Source organism: Saccostrea cucullata, unplaced genomic scaffold, assembly GCF_032062105.1.
Source record: "Saccostrea cucullata isolate Sc308-1 unplaced genomic scaffold, CSIRO_AGI_Scuc_v1 ctg12793, whole genome shotgun sequence".
Taxonomy (NCBI): Eukaryota; Metazoa; Mollusca; class Bivalvia; order Ostreida; family Ostreidae; genus Saccostrea; species Saccostrea cuccullata.
The window spans coordinates 4,009-22,754 of NW_026929080.1; the positions used below are offsets into that span (position 1 = coordinate 4,009).

Genomic DNA, 18,746 nt, shown 5'->3' on the forward strand with positions numbered 1-18,746 from the left:
CCCCCGGAGGTAGGGGCGGGGCCACAGTTGGGAATCAAAGTTTTACATAGAAATATATAGAAGAAATCTTTAAAAATCTTCTTCTCAAGAACCACTGGGCCAGAAAAGCTGAAACTTATGTGGAAGCATTCTGAGATTGTGTAGATTCTAAATTATACAAACCATGACCCCCGGGGGTAGGGCGGGGCCACAATGGGGAATCAAACTTTTACATAGAAATATATAGGAAAAATCTTTGAAATCTTCTTCTCAAGAACCGCTGGGCCAGAAAAGCTGAAACTTTTGTGGAAGTATTATTGGGTAGTGTAGATTCTAAATTATTCAAATCATGACCCCCGGGGGTAGGGCGGGGCCACAATTGGGAATCCAAAGTTTTTAGTTTTACATAGAAATATATAGGAAATATATATTTGAAAATCTTCTTCTCAAGAACCACTGGGCCAGAAAAGCTGAAACTTATGTGGAAGCATCCTTGAGTAGTGTAAATTCTAAATTGTTCAAATCATGACCCCCGGGGGTAGGGCGGGGCCACAATGGGGAATCAAAGTTTTACATAGAAATATATAGAAAAAATCTTTGAAAATCTTCTTCTCAAGAACCGCTGGGCCAGAAAAGCTGAAACTTATGTGCACATGGAAGCATCCTGTGGTAGTGTAGATTTTAGAAATGTCTAAATTATGATCAGTTGGGTAGGGTGAGGTCGCAATATGTGTGTTAAAAAGGGGAAATCTGTTAAAGAACAGAATGGTCAAAGTTTCTCAGGTGAGCGATGTGGCCCATGGGCCTCTTGTTAATTAATGCTATGAGATATATATTGAGAATATGTATTTAACTATTAATCTAGCATATATACATAGTATTAAAGGGCTTTTACCATTAAACTGTACTACAAAACTAGTATAACCTTAACATATGTATTTGTTTGTCAATTTTGAGGACAAATGGCCAACCAGTGAAGAGCAAATGAGTTGTCATGATAGAGAGCCAATAAGATACAAACCAACGTTGGCCCAAAAATGATGTTTGCCTAATTTTGAAAGAATAAGTGGCCCAACAATGGCTCAATAATATCCGTTCGTTGGTTCAACAATAAGCCAACAAGTTGGTCTGATTAAGGGCCGATGAGCAAATTACCGTTGGCCCAACATTAATTGCTTACAATGGCCCAAATGTACAAAAATGACGTTTGCCCAACATTGAAAAAATACATTGGCCCGACAGTGGCCCAATATTAACTGTTACATTGGCCCAACAATAAGCCAACAAGTTGGTTTGATTAAGGGCCGATGAGCAAATTACCGTTGGCCCAACAATAACTGCTTACAATGGCCCAATTGTACAAAAATGACGTTTGCCCAATATTAAAATAATACATTGGCCCAACAGTGGCCCAATATTAACTGTTACATTGGCCCAACAATAAGCCAACAAGTTGGTTTGATTAAGGGCCGATGAGCAAATTACCGATGGCCCAATGTTGAATTCAAACGGTGGCCCAACATACGGAGCATTGTTGGCCCAACAAAGGTCCAATAACATCCTGCTATCTGGGCAAATACTCAAAACTAACTAAAATATAATCCCAATGCCAAGAAAATAGGAACTGACTGATTTTTTGGCTGTAATCAATTTTTATTCATGAAATCATACCTATTCTATAGGACAAACACCACCAAATGTTTTCCCATAGACTTCCATACAAACTTTAGCCCCTCTCACTGATACATGTATTGAATTTCGGGCAAATGACCTTTTTGTCGTGAAAGTTCGAGATATTGAAAAACAAAAAATGCCAGAAGAAATATACCGTGCCGTTGCACTTTTACTTTCAATTTCCATTTGTTTACAACTAGGTGCGTTTGACACCCAATGAAAATCTCTAACCAAAGTGCATTCCTCCCTTCAAATTTTTACCTGTAACTCCTATATACCTCAAAGAAACCCAAGTCTTGATATGAGATTTTCATCAACTTTATTTTACTTGTCAAATACATAACAAGTCTTTTCTCTTATTGACCAATCACGCGCCAGCTAGCATTTTCTCCTCCGCACAACTTTGGGTGTCCAAAATGTCTGCGCCCATGTATTTGTTTATGTAGGGGTTTTTCCTGTTGATCTTTTTTATTTTCAGTTTCGTATACGACAGGTCGATCTTGACAATGACAAATGAGAGAGAGAGAGAGAGAGAGAGAGAGAGAGAGAGAGAGAGAGAGAGAGAGAGAGAGAGAGAGAGAGAACAAGAAAAGAATTAAAACTTTCCTATTCTCCTTAAACTTTTTCTATTGCACAAAGAATACGTTCAATAATTGAAATGCAAGTTTTTAAAAATAATTAATGAAATCATCAAAGGTTTATTGTTATGGTTTAAATGCTGTTCCGTAGATCTAAATCAAACATGGGTTCCCAAGTAGATGATCATGGCGACCAATGTTCACAACTAAGAGATGAAACCAATGTCTCGGATGAGTATCTTGGTGGGAATAGTAAAGAAAGTAACAGAGAGAGTTCTCAGATTGAACCTAAAGGGAATTTGAAACGAAGCAAAGGACAAAACAAAGAAACGTGGGGAAAATCAAAAATCCGTAGCACAAACCTAATGAAACGCACCAGGGAAGTGTCTTCAGGTCACAGGAAAGGCCAAAACAAAGAAACATGGGAAGTATCAAAACTCCGTAGCACAAAACCAAAGAAACTTACCAAGGAAGTGTCTTCAGATAAAATGTTTGAACATCTATGTGTATGGTTTGTTTTATTCATTGCTGGCATAGGATTGTACTTTTATTCATACATTTCAAAGACCGATACCATAAACCATCCATTGAAAATTCCAAAAGTTAATTCGAAATTGACAACGTCTGCTAAAAGAAACTCTAAATATTTTTGGGGGTCATATCGAGCAAATCTTTATTTTGGATTAAAAACACGTTCGCCTAGATCTCCGGTCGTAGGTCTGATGTGGATGAAACAATTTCCAGATCCTAGAAAACAGGGGTCTAATAAATTACGACACTGGTGCAAGGAAGATGATGAGTTGGTAAAATATGGATGGCTGAGACATGACGGTTTGAGTTTTGGCATTCATGAGGTGGAGGAGGAAGAATTTATATTCAACACAACATTTGTGAAACGTCAAGTTGGACATCATGGAGGGGAGTGGTCTGCAAGAATAACAGCTTTTTCAACGGTAAATATAGAGAATAATCTTCAATAAAATGTTACGAAGATTTTATTGTTTTATTTTTAAAAACAATTTGTCATTTTGTATACGGTTTATGTATCTTACAAAAGTTTGGAATAATTGATTTCATTTTTTAGTTCAACTTACTGAAAGCCAAATTAGCTTTTTTGATCACATATCATCTTTAGTTTGTCTGCTTGTAGTTCTATATCTGCCTGCCCATCTGTAAGCTTTTAACATCTTATTTTTGACATCTTATCACGTATCACCGGATCGATTTTATCCCAACTTGCTCCAAAGTGTTCTTTTCAAATAAAGGAAAACGCTCTCCTTAATGCGAAGAAAATTAATAATATGTGAAAATTAATATAGTCTTTTTAAAATCGTCTTAAGAACCAAGGTTGTTTATAGGTAAAGACAAAGGGTAATTGAAATGATATATACGATGATAAAGAACAGTTCTATAGCTCAAAAGTCCATCTACAGACCTGGAGCAAAGAAATCATGGACCTCTAGAACATCAGAGTTTAGGTTCCATGGAGGAAAAAGCAGCCACTGCAGACAAGTCCACTTTGGAATTTAAAAAAAAATTACTTCATATCTAATGGAGAACTTCTGGGCCAAAAAAAAGCTGAAAGTTATGCAAACACATCCTTGGGTAGATTTTAAAATGTCCTAATTATGACTCGTGAGGTAGGTTGGGGTCAAATATGTATTACTTTGGGGAAAGAACAGAACGGTCAAAGCTACTTAGGTGAGCAATATGGCCAATGTACCTCTTGTTTACCCTTTGACCTTGACATTGATATACTTTTCACAAAATTGAGAAGAGATAGGGATTCAATATTACATATGTGTGTTATCCTTGACAAGATCTTTCTAAACATGCTATGATTTTGACGCCATGAGCTTGACCTTGAAGTTTGACCTTTGTCTAAAAAACTTTAACAATGGTCATAACTTTTTAATGAGAATTTTAGAGCTTTCACCTTTCACATGCATATTACCCGTGTAAGACTCTCTCTCTCTCTCTTTTTTTTTTTAATTAAATTCTGATTTTTGACTACGTGACCTTGACTTTGAAGTTTGACCTACCGGTTCTTGTATTCTAAAAAGTTTTTTTTTTCCTGATAATTTTTGATAAGTAGAGATGAGGCATTCATAATTGATATGTTATTACCTGTGACGTGATATTTCCGAGCATGCTATGATTTCAGACCCCTTAATCTATTTAAAAAGAAATCAACTTTGGTGATAACAAAAATGGAACTGCAATTATTTGAACTTGCTTGTTGTAATATGCATATATATATTTATGTACAATTGCCAATGCCAATTTATTTTGACATAATAATTAATTTATGAAACTTCTCGTTTATTAACATTTCCGTGTACTATTGTAATTCCAACTCACATTTATTGCACTATCGCAATATTTCAAGAAACCGCCTTCACTCTCCATTCTCATAAACAACAAGACATTTAGGTATGTTGCACTTTGCCACTAATGTGACTTTAATTAGAGAACATACTTGTAATTAATTATGAAATAATTGATCTTGAAATCCATAAAATTATCAATAAACAACTTTTTATCTGTATCAAAAATTAACAACAGAATGAAACCGAATTATGAATATGATTAATATGCAAACCGTGATTTCATAATAAATGACGTAATTGATTACATAATATATCAAACGTTCTTGTGGTCTGAAACCGCCAAAAACGACCTAAACACATTATAAAAAACCAAGAAAAGAAGATAGACAAAACTGGACAACCTTAAAAAAGGAAAAGGTGGAGGGGTGGAGGCGGCTTAAAATAATTTTAAGCTATCCAATACACATGTACTTTTCACGGCGTCCTAAAAGAAACTGAAAAGTGACGCTATCTGAACGACCAGGTCCTGATTCTTACCGCACACGATTTTCATTGGGCGTTTACTAAACATTTTCATTTCGAAGAATCGCTTGCATCTGCCTCTCCTTATTTGGACACGGCAAAAACTTTCCAACGATATTGGAAGCCCTATAACTCTTACACGCAGAGCATTCCAATGTACATAAAATATTTTAAGTAAAACTTAAAATTCATTTATGTACAATTGCCAATGCCAATTTATTTTGACATAATAATTAATTTATGAAACTTCTCGTTTATTAACATTTCCGTGTACTATTGTAATTCCAACTCACATTTATTGCACTATCGCAATATTTCAAGAAACCGCCTTCACTCTCCATTCTCATAAACAACAAAACATTTCGATATGTTGCACTTTGCCACTAATGTGACTTTAATTAGAGAACATACTTGTAATTAATTATGAAATAATTGATCTTGAAATCCATAAAATTATCAATAAACAACTTTTTATCTGTATCAAAAATTAACAACAGAATGAAACCGAATTATGAATATGATTAATATGCAAACCGTGATTTCATAATAAATGACGTAATTGATTACATAATATATCAAACGTTCTTGTGGTCTGAAACCGCCAAAAACGACCTAAACACATTATAAAAAACCAAGAAAAGAAGATAGGCAAAACTGGACAACCTTAAAAAAAGGAAAAGGTGGAGGGGTGGAGGCGGCTTAAAATAATTTGAAGCTATCCAACACACATGTACTTTTCACGGCGTCCTAAAAGAAACTGAAAAGTGACGCTATCTGAACGACCAGGTCCTGATTCTTACCGCACACTATTTTTATTGGGCGTTTACTAAACATTTTCATTTCGAAGAACCGCTTGCATCTGCCTCTCCTTATTTGGACACGGCAAAAACTTTCCAACGATATGGGAAGCGCGATAACTCTTACACGCAGAGCATTCCAATGTACATAAAATATTTAAAAAAAAAACTTAAAATCTATTTATGTACAATTGCCAATGCCAATTTATTTTGACATAATAACTAATTTATGAAACTTCTCGTTTATTAACATTTCCGTGTACTATTGTAATTCCAACTCACATTTATTGCACTATCGCAATATTTCAAGAAACCGCCTTCACTCTCCATTCTCATGAACAACAAGACATTTAGGTATGTTGCACTTTGCCACTAATGTGACTTTAATTAGAGAACATACTTGAAATTAATTATGAAATAATTGATCCTGAAATCCATAAAATTATCAATAAACAACTTTTTATCTGTATCAAAAATTAACAACAAAATAAAACCGATTTATGAATATGATTAATATGCAAACCGTGATTACATAATATACGACGTAATTGATAACATAATATATCAAACGTTCTTGTGGTCTGAAACCGCCATGTACTTGATTAAATTTATACTTTAAATTAAATTTAATCAAGTTCAGACCCCAAGAAAAAAAAAATATATATATATATATGAAGCACTAAAAAACCAACAACACTGTATATCCTAAATGTCAAATCTACCAAGTGGACACAAGGTCACGGATGGAAATTTATATATAGCAGTAAAAATGACCAACGACACAAACAATAAAAATTGTCAAATTTTTGGGACACCCTGTCCTTTCCTCAGGACTTGTAAAGAAAAAAGTTAAAAAATCATAAGAACAAAGGAAAAAGTTAAACAAAAACCAACTAACACTACTACTTAACTACTAACACTATATATTTACATACTTAGTTACATGTTGAATTGGAAATTTTTAAGAACACTATTGAAGAAAGAAATCCGGACCGCTATAAAATACGTCCGGTCTATCGGGTATCTTCGGGTGAAGTGCGATTTACATAATTGAACGATTTAATTATGCTAATTAATTACGACAATCAGAAAATCGTACATTGTTTCTATGTGGCGTTACTATACTTGAAGAATAATCAAATAAAAATAATATAGCAGGGATAATTTAAAATATGAATATTCATACTAATTAAGGAAACCTGGCTTGGTATATTTTTCTAAAGCTTATATTACATTTTTAGCACCAAGGTAACATATTTTGAATTTTTTTTTCATCTGTTTACCTGTTTAGAGTTTGTTTATTCAAATTGTAATTATATTTAAATATTACTAATATTTTCCAAGTCTATTTCTTTTCCCACTTTATCCACTTTTCTAAACTTGTGACATGATATTAAGTCTCCTCCAAAGAAAAAAATTGTTTGTATCATCTGTCCTTAAACGTTACATCTCTCAGATTTATTGACGACACGTGCACAATGTCATGGTGTAAGGTGTTTTTCGTTGTATGTTTTTCAAAGAAGAATGGAATGAGGGGGAGTTAATCAGTTAGATTTTCATCATCAAAACAAATGTCAATTCCAATCAAATCACTCTAACTGATAAGACATCTAGTATATGCAAGTCTAGTAATAATTTCATATGATTTTCCCTTAAATTCATAAATAAATAGATAAATGAAATTGACCAAACTGTCCTTGACATAACATTTATGTGCTGCACTCGTAGCAAAGCACGTATGAGGAATATTGCTGTGACTAACATAATAAAGGGCAGCTGTTCCCCTCCCATTGCTTCAATATTCCATTCATAAATTAATAAATACATTAACCACTTGTCCTATATTTGTGGATAAACCAAAAATAGAAAGTAACAATAATAATATTTTTAAAAGAGATACTGCTTATGTTCATGTAAGCTTAAGATATTTAAATATTTGATTTTTTACCAGTCTATGGTATAGCATAGAGTCTGCCAAATGAACGCAAACCTCCTCTGCCGCCCTCCCCCCATTCAAAAATATAAGCACTGAATAATGATAGAAAATATATCAGACAAAAATTAACTATTAGCAGATCCGATCTACTAGCTTCTTATTTTTTAAATAAATATATAAGATCATTTAATTAAATAAATGTTCAATCATTGCCTCTTAGATAATACCATTTCCCAATAAAAAATACCATAATTATCACTACAGTTGACAACAGCGAACAGTTTGACACTATGAAAACTTTGATGTACTATAGTGAACACTTTGACACTTTGATTTACTATAGTGAACACTTTGACACTTCGATTTATTATAATGATACATGTAGCTATGAAAACTTTGATTTACAATAGTGATCAATAAGGAAACTTTGAATATACCATGGAAAAACGTAGATTTCCTATTGTGATCACTTTGAAAACTTTGATTTACTATAGTGATCAATAAGGAAACTTTGAATATACCATGGAAAAACGTAGATTTCCTATTGTGATCACTTTGAAAACTTTGATTTACTATAGTGATCACTTTGATACTATAGGTAACACTTTTTAAACTGTAATATACTATAATGATAACTTTGATACTATAGTGAACATTTAATTAAATAAATGGTCAATCATTGCCTCTAAGTGAACTTATAGTAAACTTTGATTTACTAAAGTGATCACTTTTATTTACTATATTATTATTATTTATGTTAGGGTTATGATGAAAACTTACGGTTAACTACTATATATATTTTATCTAATTCATATCATGACTCCCGGGGTTGGGTAGTACTACATTGAGCAAAAACAGATTTACTTAAATATTTCTTGAAAAAAAATGTACTGATGAAACATGAGGGACCATGATTTTTCAGGTGTTTATCATGTTCAATTGTTCATTTGTTTGAATAGAACATGACAGAAAAGCGCGTCATAAGAAAAAATATCTTTTTTCTGCCACCCTAAGGCCTGAGGAATGGTAAAAAAATCACTAAAATTAATTATCATTTATTTAATTCAATATAATATAGTAAATTTAAACATGAGGGTCGATGGTTTTTCAGGTGTTTATCATAGTCAATTGTTCATTTGTTTGAATAGAACATGACAGAAACGCGCATCATAAGAAAAATCATCTTTTTCTGCCACCCTGAGGCCTGAAGAATGGTAAAAAAAATCACTAAAATTAATTATCATTAATTTAATATAATATAGTAAATTTAATTTTCTGTACATTACCGAGTTATACATCTACGAAGAACGATAATCCTAAAAAGAATGCATTATTTTGATAGAAAATTTTCCAACCCCGAAATGAATGCTCTGAGTTCACAAAATGATACCCCGCCTCCAATATGATTATAATGGCAAAGTCCATGTTTTGTTATGGAGGACAAGTGTCTGAATGGCATAACATTTAAAGGAATCTGAAAATATAATCAAATTTTATTCACTGATCAAGTGATAAGAGATGGGTACCCATCAATATTATAAAAAGAATGGCAGGCAGTAACTTTTTTTGCCATGGGAAATCCGAAATAGGAGGAGGACAACTGCATTATGTAACAAAGAATCGGTGCAAACTAAAATTTATGCAATCTTTAAAAATCTTTGTTATTCCTGGATATCAAGCATTCAAAATGTTGGCATGATTGTAATCAGCATTGAGTTTCTACAAAAATTCTGAAATTTACGATCCAAGGATCAGTGGTTTTAGTATTAGGGCGGGGCTATATATACAGATGTATTATACTTGGTGTTTACGACCTGTGGCGAAAATCGATTTTTGAGCAAGTTAGGGTAGAGTTGAATTAGAGCTTTCTGAATGTGTTTTACATCAATAAATATACACAAGACATTCAGCAATGCACTTGATTTAGCGAAAGGTGCTAAATAGAATACATTACCACATGTAATACGTTTACAATAGATTATATAGCGAAAATGTTATAATTCTGTAAAATTTTCTTCAATGCTCCTGGGCATACTCACTACATACATAGTAATGGTGCGGATGGGTGTCTTTTTAACAATGGTGAATTTCATGGCCCCAAGGTCAGGGGTTCTGTTTTAGAATGGGGCTCTACTGATCATATAGTAAAAATGCATTAGTTCCTTGAAAATCTTCTCTGCTCCTGGGTATTAAACAGACTAACTACATACATGATAATGGTGAGGTAGGGTGCCTCTTCTTCAATGTGGATTTCATATCCCCAGGGTTAGGGGTTCTCATGTGAAGGGGGATGCTTTATTGCTACTGATTATATGGAGATAATACATTTATTCTTTGAAAATCGTTTTATCTGCTCCTGGGTATTTAATAAATTAATCAAGTACATAGTTATGGTGAATAAGGCTGCTTCTTCCAAAATTGTAAATTTCATGCCCCCAGGGTTAGGGCTTCTGGTGTTATGTTTGGGCTCTATTGATCATATAGTTAAAATACATTAATTCTTTGAAAATCTTCTTCTCTGCTCCTGGGTATTAAACAAACTAACTATATACATAGATATGGTAAAGAAGAGTGCCTCCTCGATAGTTATGAATTTTATGGCCACAAGATCATGGATCTGATGTATGGGCGGGGTTGTATAAATTATATAGTGAAAATACATTAATTCTTTGAAAATCTTCTCCTCTGCTCCTGGTTATTGAGCAGATGAACTACCTATTTATCTATAATTAGCAATGGTTCTTCCTGCAGAATTGTGAATTTTAAGGCACCTGGACCAGGGATACAGTAGGGTTCTTGCGTAAGACAGGGGCCCAAATTATATACTGAAAATGAATTAATGCTTTGAAATCGGTTCATGGTATTAAACATTAACGATGAGCGAGGATGCCTTTTTTCAAATATATATTTTTTTCAAATGTGCAATATGCTGGTACAGGGTAAGGGATCCTGTGGAGTGGGGCCACCATTAATCATTGCTGAATATTATTGTTTAGTTGAAATGCATTTTTGGTTTCCCTACTATGTCTATGGATATTAAGTAACCAAACGAAGCATGCTAAGTGTATAGTTATGAAAAGCAATGATGCCTCTATCAAAATTGTGAATTTCATGGCCTCTGATTTAAAACATGAACCAAATTCAATGATTAGAAAGTTGTTGCATTATGCTCTGATGACCTATAAGGCCCCTGGGCTTTTTATATCTTTACTTTATCTTATCTTTGCTACCTGAATGTATCTTTTAGGACATATGATAAGACAAGAATTATTTCAAGTCTTCGCTATGTACTGCTGAAAACGTCCATCATACTATCTAGAATAAGAAATTCTAAATGTCAAGCAGTAAATATTATAATTTTGAATCTCAAAACTTTCAAAAGCCAAACTGAACTTACAGTCATTACAGCATCAGTATTGCTATACATGACCAAAATGGAGACGACGTCCAATTAGGTACAACCAACTCACCTCTTGCTTTACATGCCAGCAAGTGCTCTATTACTTTTGAAATTAATCTAATTGGCGGAACAATATATCGAGATATTGTCAAGCTCCCAAATAATTTTAAAAACAGCAATTCCGGAAGAAATATTGTTCACAAATATTGAATGTTTTTTACCATATATTTGAAAACAAATTGCTAGTATAAAAGGTCCCCACTTTTTTTACTTAATTGAAAAATTTGAAACCAACACTCCATTCATCTGCATCATACATTTTCCTTGCTTATTATCCAACAAACTTCTAAAAATAGTCTAAACAACACACAATTCTTAATATATAAAATCAACAACATGTAGTTCTGATATCATTCTTCCAACATCATAATTTTCGATAAATTCTGAATGATTATCAAAAATGTGCATTTCAGTTGTCGAGATACCAGACAGATTTAGAGCTCCAAACCAGTGTTATGTAAACATTACATTAAAAAAAATTTAAATTGTTTTTGAATCAGACGAAACTTGTTCATGTCCCTTTAAAGCTTCTAAAACCCCTTGAATACTCAGTAATCTTTAGGTTCAACTCTCCTGTGTTTCTTCTTCTCACAACCTATTTCTGTACGATTATCCCACACAATATCCTGTTTTTGAACGATAACTTGCATCTATAAAAGGAAGTTTTTCTTGCAAATCATATTTTTAAAAAAAATCTTCAAATTTAATCACTTGCAATTTTTATTTCAAAAACTCAATTCTTCAATGGCTTCTTTGTTTTATTTCAAAATTTTCTGAAAAAAGAACTGAACATTTGCCATGTTATAAACATATACACAGAGCCAAATCAGAAAATGACACCTGTTTTCTTATCATTTGTGATAGATTTTTTGAAGATGTGAAAACTTATCAATTTATGACCTTTTAAACAATTTCTTTTGAATCATTGTAAATCACACTTTTGCATGTTTCACATAAAGCCAAGTCTCACCAAAGATTTTTATTTGTGAATTCAACCAAAGTGGTTTCATATAATGATTCATCTACACATTAGCAAATTTCGTAGTAAGAAAGGTTCTAGATCTTTACAGTGCATTGGATGTTGAAAAGATGTATCATCATTTAAATTACTTCATCATTAATGTAAATTTGTTTATATTCAAACAAATAAACCAGATGTCAGAAGTTGTTTTTTTTCTTCAAAAAGCCTGCAAAATCTCTTGATTAAACTACATATACGAGGGTTGTCCGTTAAGTTCGTGGACAAGCTAAGAATTAAATAAAAGTTGTGTCATTGATATTTATTATTAACATATTTAAAATCCTTTACTTAATATGAATTGAAAAATGTAGAAACTTGTTCAATTTCAAATGTTAAATTACAATTTTGGCTTCTTAATTAGTCTTGGAATGGAGACCCGGAGCACCGAAAAATTTGAATTAAAAAAATTATTTATCACTTTGTAGATTTCATTTGTATTTTATAAAATTTTGCGGAAATCTGGATGACTTTTACATTATAAGGTTGACAGAAGTTATCACCGCAAACCTGCAAAATTTGAACGATCAAAATTGTAAATTTGCTGAGCAATCAAATTAAAAACATATTAAGACGGTTCGGAATTGTTAAAAAAATGGACGTTTTCGGAATAGGTGGACAGCAGTTAGCAGTGATTAAATTCTGCGTAGACATCAGATAAACGCCAACAGAGAACAATACACTTTGTAAACAATCAGAAAACATAGTAAAAGAAGTCGTTCACTAGTATTTAAGCGGCATATAATATTTTCGGACGAAAGGAACAGTTAACAGGATGACATGCGCGAGGGAAAACCATCATTCCGAGATTTAAGTGGTAAAAAATGAATTTCGTAACGTGACTTTACCGTATTTCCGTTAATAAAATCGTCTTTACGCGGACAGAGGTTGGATGATTGCAGAATATGAGACAGGCATTATTAAATATTATTTTACGTATGAACCTGAACATTTTGTGCACATATTTATATCTAGTTAAAGCGACAAAAGAAATGTATTGAGTTAAACAGTGACTATGTCGAGTAAAGTTGCATGTACTAGTATCATTCTTTTGACGCCGGGTAATGTCAAGAATTTTCATTTTAGTGCTCCGGATATGAGTGAATGTTTTTTTTTAATCTGATAAAAATAAGCTATTTGTGCTTTGATTTTGTTGAAAACTTGCATGTTGATAAAATGAAACACGAATTTAATGAAAATAATAGTTTCATATACATGTATTTTATCAATGTCAATTCCTATATTTCCTTGCTATGAATTATCTGTGGTACAAAGTGGGGGGGGGGTACCTTCTTTTCAATGGACGTTTTCTATAGTTAAGGTCATGTTGGGAAAAAAGGGGGACAGGCCCACCCTGCCTCCCCCCTGTTGCGACGTGCCTGGTAATTATCAATGTTGTCCACAACCTTTACGGACAACCCTCGTATAATCATAAAGTTTAAATATGGCTTTGTTATTATTTTTTTTTAGAATTGCTTAATTAACCTAGACAATATTTCTTTGTTATATTTAAATGACATAGGATATTTCAAATCTGATATTTTATAAAGCAAAAAAAAAAAAAAAAAAAAACAAAAACAAACAAGCAAAACAAACAAACAAACAAACAAACAAAACAGATAGGTATTTACATATATTTACAAGGAGAACTACTTTTTCCAGACTAAAATTACATAAAACTGATAGTTCTCTTCTGAGAGAATTAACAACTTGACATACTAAATTATGTAACACAGTTGTTTATCATTTAACATTTTATACACAAAAATTGTGTATTTCAACCGTACATTACTGTATTCACTTGTGACGGCATCGTACTTTAGTACAACGCCACGTGAAATTTATGCGCAAGTAGATTAGGTGGTATTAAAAAAAACAAGATTAAATATGATAAATAAAATTTTCTTATTGAAGTGTTATGCATTCTACATGTATAACGTAAATGATATTTAATGTTGAAAAAAAACAAAACATGGGGATGTGTACTTTTCCATAATTCGTTAACAGATCTAGATATGATCTTTGAAATACAACGAAGATTTAATTTTTTTTTCTTCGAATAAGCCACAAAGCAAGTACCGGTAGCAATAATGTTTCAACACAGTAATGACAACTTTCAGTACCATGGTATGAAAACAATGTTGTATATAATTTGTTCTTTTTTTCAAATTGATGTTGTAAAATTTTTCTTTTTTTTTCTTCCAGAACCAAAAGAATGCTCCTGTGGTATCATTTTTTACATACACTGCGCTGGATAAACATGGAAACCTGTCTTACTTTAAAAATAATGGTGAACCAGCAATTGTTGGTAGCAGTGAAGAACTTGGAGACTTTCATATTTCTTTCAAAATATCAACCGATTCCCGAATAATAGTGCATGATTCTTTTGAAGGTCATGTATCTGGATTGGATGTTTTAGATGAGACCCTTTCAAAACATTTTGTACCTAAACCTTTAGTTGAAAATAAGGTATACAATGCACTTAAAGGGACTAATGAGACGGATCGTGGTATAAATTTTGTGGTTCACCAAATAACAGCCGAATTACCACTTAAGTTTGATATTATTTTTAAATCAAATAGTTTTCGTTCAGAAAATATTCTTCAAGGTGATAAACTAACTCGAGAGATAGAAAAACGTTCTGGAGAATTTGACAAAAAGTTTTCTTCTGTTTTTGATTTGGAATCAAAAAGATACACGCTAAAAGCCATCAACTTTGCGAAAGCAACATTGAGTAATATGCTAGGGAGCATTAGCTACTTCCATGGTTCATCTCAAGTACAATCTGAAAAGAGCGAAGTTTTGAAGCATAGGCAAGCTACACTATATACGTCTATACCATCTAGATCAAAATTCCCAAGAGGATTTCTTTGGAATGTAGGGTTTGATCTTCATTTAATAACTCTTTGGGATGCAAAAATATCAAAAGATATCATTGCACATTGGTTAAACTTGATAAATGAAGAAGGATGGATACCCAGAGAACAGATACTTGGAGAGGAAGCAGAAGCTAAAGTTCCATCTGAATTTATTGTGCAAAGAAACAACATTGCAAACCCACCTTCTCTTTTTCTAGCCATTCAACATCTTATTAAAAACAAACAAAATGTCAAGGTTTTCTTGGAGATTTTTTTTCCAAAAATGGAAAAATGGTTCGAATGGTTACAAGTAAGTCAAGCTGGAAAAATACCTACTTCCTTTTATTGGAGGGGAAGAAAAGGCTTCGCGGAAATGGAATTGATTCCATACACCTTTGCTTCTGGGTTAGATGATTACCCCCGTGCGTCCCATCCTGACGAAAATGAGCGTCACCTTGACCTTCGTTGTTGGATGGCGATGGCTTCGGGAGTATTAGCGAACATTGCGAAAAGGATTGGAGAGGACTCAAGCGCATACGAGGAAATTTATAAAGATCTTACTGATAACAAATTGTTAGACAGATTACATTGGGACTCTAAACAAAAAATTTTCAGTGATTATGGATTGCATGCTGATGACATCGACATATACAGTGATGATGGAGTGCTTATTGATAACATAGACATGTTCAGTCCCACCAGTAAGAGCCGTTATGTTCATGCACATCCAACATTTAGACATACTGGGATATTTGGATACGTTAGCTTATATCCTTTGATGCTAAAAATTCTGGATTCGGATTCTCCTCGATTGGAAAAAATGCTGTCAGACCTGAGAAAAGAAGACTTGTTATGGACAAAATATGGGATAAGGTCTTTATCTAAGAAGTCAACATTTTACAACATGTCAAATACAGTTACCGACCCTCCGCTCTGGAGAGGAGCAATATGGATAAATATGAACTACCTAATTATCAGTGGACTTCACCACTACTCTCAAGTTCCTGGTCCTTATCAAAATCAAGCAAGTAATATTTATACAGAGCTAAGAAAAAATGTTGTTCAGAACATTTTCAAACAGTACAATAAAAGAGGTTATATATTTGAACAATATGATGACATTACTGGAATTGGCAAGGGGAGCTACCCTTTTACTGGATGGTCTGCTCTTGTTGTGAACATAATGGCAGAAAAATACTAAGCTTTCAAAGAACATCAAGGTCAAAAATAGTTATATCATAAATATAACGCAAATGAAAACTTATTTGAAACTGCTCTTTTCAATGAAAATGCAAGAAACCATTTAAAATGTGACGATTTTTTTTGTATTTTTTTTGCTTTTTTACTTTTTGTGTGTAATTTAGATTTTTTTTAATTCTATAAACAATCAGAAAATTCAATAACGTCAATTTTCAGGATACCATTTTCATTTCTAAAATCGTTTTTTCAATTTTTAAATATGATAAAAACGATGTGTGGATAATGAAACATTATTTTTAAAAATATGTCAAAGTGTGTAATTGTAAACAAATGCACCTGAAATGTATATTTACTTTATATCAATGTCTGATTTAAAAAAAAAATTAGGTCAGGTTCGTTGATTCATTGTTAATCTTATTATAGTTAGGAAGCGTTATTTTACTTCTTCTTTATATGCTTTTATTCTGACATGGTATTCATCAGACGTTTATTTTTTTTTATACATGTCCAACTATTAACTCGCTTTTTCCTGATTATAATTTGTCACCAAGCGTCCATACAACATTATAAATTTTTCAGTTGATGAATCTTAGGTAAAGGTATTTTGCAGTAAAAATGAAGATCTATGGGGGCTCACCACTTACCTACCTTTTTCAGTTCATGTCACCTGTCTTAAGCATAGGTCATTGTATCTCATTTTATGGGTAAACCTGCTAGTAATAAAATCATGTTCGGCACATATCTTGCAGCATGCAAGTTCAAGGAATATTATACTAGGTAAATTGATGATTGTATAATGGAAATAAGAGTATAATCTTCACTCATTATTTGACAGACTACACCTCAAATAATACAACACTTAAGCTGTAAGCCAGACAAACTTTGTGGGAGCAGCTGGCATTTATTTTATATCAATCCATAACAAACAGGCATACATTATTGTGTATGTGAATAATGAAGTACTGCAATGTTTTGGTTAACTATGCGTTGCATGCTATGCATTATACCCCTATCAAAGACATTAAAAACCGCCCAGGAAAAAACCATAGACGAGTAACTATGGAAAACCTGTGTCCGTCGCTATGTAAATAATGCCTCAAGGGAGAATGCCGGACGTGCATTCGGAGCAGTACTTGGTATGCATAAACACCGTTTATGTACATGTACAATAAAGCAAAATCAAAATATATGACAATATTACATATATATATAATATATTACATATATCAACGTATTAATTTGAATATACATATAAACAAAAACACGTGTGTGTTCTGCGGAGCACTGGCTTAGAATGATCCAACACCTCACAAAATACCACCTTCTCATTGGCCTTCCTTTGGCCACGCCTACCATAAACAGGCATTTCCAATAAAATACGTTCCTATCATACAATGTTTTCCCGCTATTCTACGAAACGCGGGAAAACTTTATTATTAAGACTATGTCTACATATTTTTCTCTACAACCACATGATTTGAACATTGTTTTTTTTTTTTACCTGATTCATCTTTAGGAGAATGTGAGGTGTATCGTACCTGTTCATTTGCTTCTCCAAAGTTGTGTTAAAATGTACATATATAATTGATAATAAAAATAGAATTGATAAAGACTGATACAATTAAAATGTGCGAATAAGAAGATGGAGATCACTTGAAAATGTAATTATTCTCAAATAAAGCACAAAATATTATTTATGGTACATTTACTGTAAAAATTTTTAGCTTGTAAATTAGCGTTTTAACTAAATAAAGTTTAAACACTGAGATAAAGGAGTTGTTTTTTGCGTCAATCCATCAGAAGAAAACAGACCAGTAGTCCTCAGCAGAAAAATAAGAAACAAGAGGCCCGTGGATTACAGCACACATCAAAACGCACTGGCTAGGAAGAAGCAGAGACCAGCTCAGTATTGAAAAGTTTTAATTCACATCCCTTCTGGATGATTTCTACATATTGTTATGCAAAGCGGTGAACCTTTGTTCTGCCGTAGCTTCATACTTAGCCATCTGAGCAATTGAATTGATTCTGCAATACCTAATCTTGCCTCTGTATAAATATTACTAGTTATGGCTTGTAAAGATTGTAAAGATATTTCTTAGGTATGATCAGGTTATTACAAGAAATATGCTTGTATAGGTTTTTCTTTGACCTCAAGCTCAAGTGAGCTTTTCTGATCACATTTTGTCCGTAGTCCATCCGTCCGTCTGTAAACTTTTCACATTTTCAACTTCTACTCAAGAACCACTGGGCCAATTTTAACCAAACTTGGTACAAAGCATCCTTGGGGAGTGGGGGGTTTAAATTGTTAAAATAAAGGGCCAGGTTCCCTTCCAAGGGGAGATAATCAAGAAAAGAGAAAAATAGTGTGGGGTCATTAAAAAATCTTCTTCTCAA

The 18,746-nt window shown here is 32.9% G+C and overlaps 2 protein-coding genes across 2 annotated transcripts; both read left to right on the top strand.

Moving 5' to 3' along the window:
- Positions 1-2,395: 2,395 nt before the first annotated feature.
- LOC134279739 (mannosyl-oligosaccharide glucosidase-like) lies at positions 2,396-15,370 on the top strand. Its single transcript, XM_062762153.1, has 3 exons — positions 2,396-3,184; positions 14,500-15,072; positions 15,260-15,370. Exons 1-3 carry the CDS (start codon positions 2,396-2,398, stop codon positions 15,368-15,370), a joined length of 1,473 nt encoding a protein of 490 aa, XP_062618137.1.
- Positions 15,371-15,525: 155 nt separating this feature from the next.
- On the top strand, positions 15,526-16,353 carry LOC134279741 (mannosyl-oligosaccharide glucosidase-like). The gene has a single exon (XM_062762155.1). It carries the CDS (start codon positions 15,526-15,528, stop codon positions 16,351-16,353), a length of 828 nt encoding a protein of 275 aa, XP_062618139.1.
- The last annotated feature ends 2,393 nt before the right edge of the window (positions 16,354-18,746 follow it).

Excerpts from the sequence above, each read along its gene's own strand:
- LOC134279739 (XM_062762153.1), top strand. The coding sequence starts at position 2,396 with ATGGGTTCCCAAGTAGATGATCATGGCGACCAATGTTCACAACTAAGA. Across the intron at positions 3,185-14,499 it reads GAATAACAGCTTTTTCAACG|AACCAAAAGAATGCTCCTGT; the intron begins GTAAATATAGAG and ends TTTTTCTTCCAG. Across the intron at positions 15,073-15,259 it reads ACTTCCATGGTTCATCTCAA|AAGGATGGATACCCAGAGAA; the intron begins GTACAATCTGAA and ends TGATAAATGAAG.
- LOC134279741 (XM_062762155.1), top strand. The coding sequence starts at position 15,526 with ATGGAATTGATTCCATACACCTTTGCTTCTGGGTTAGATGATTACCCC.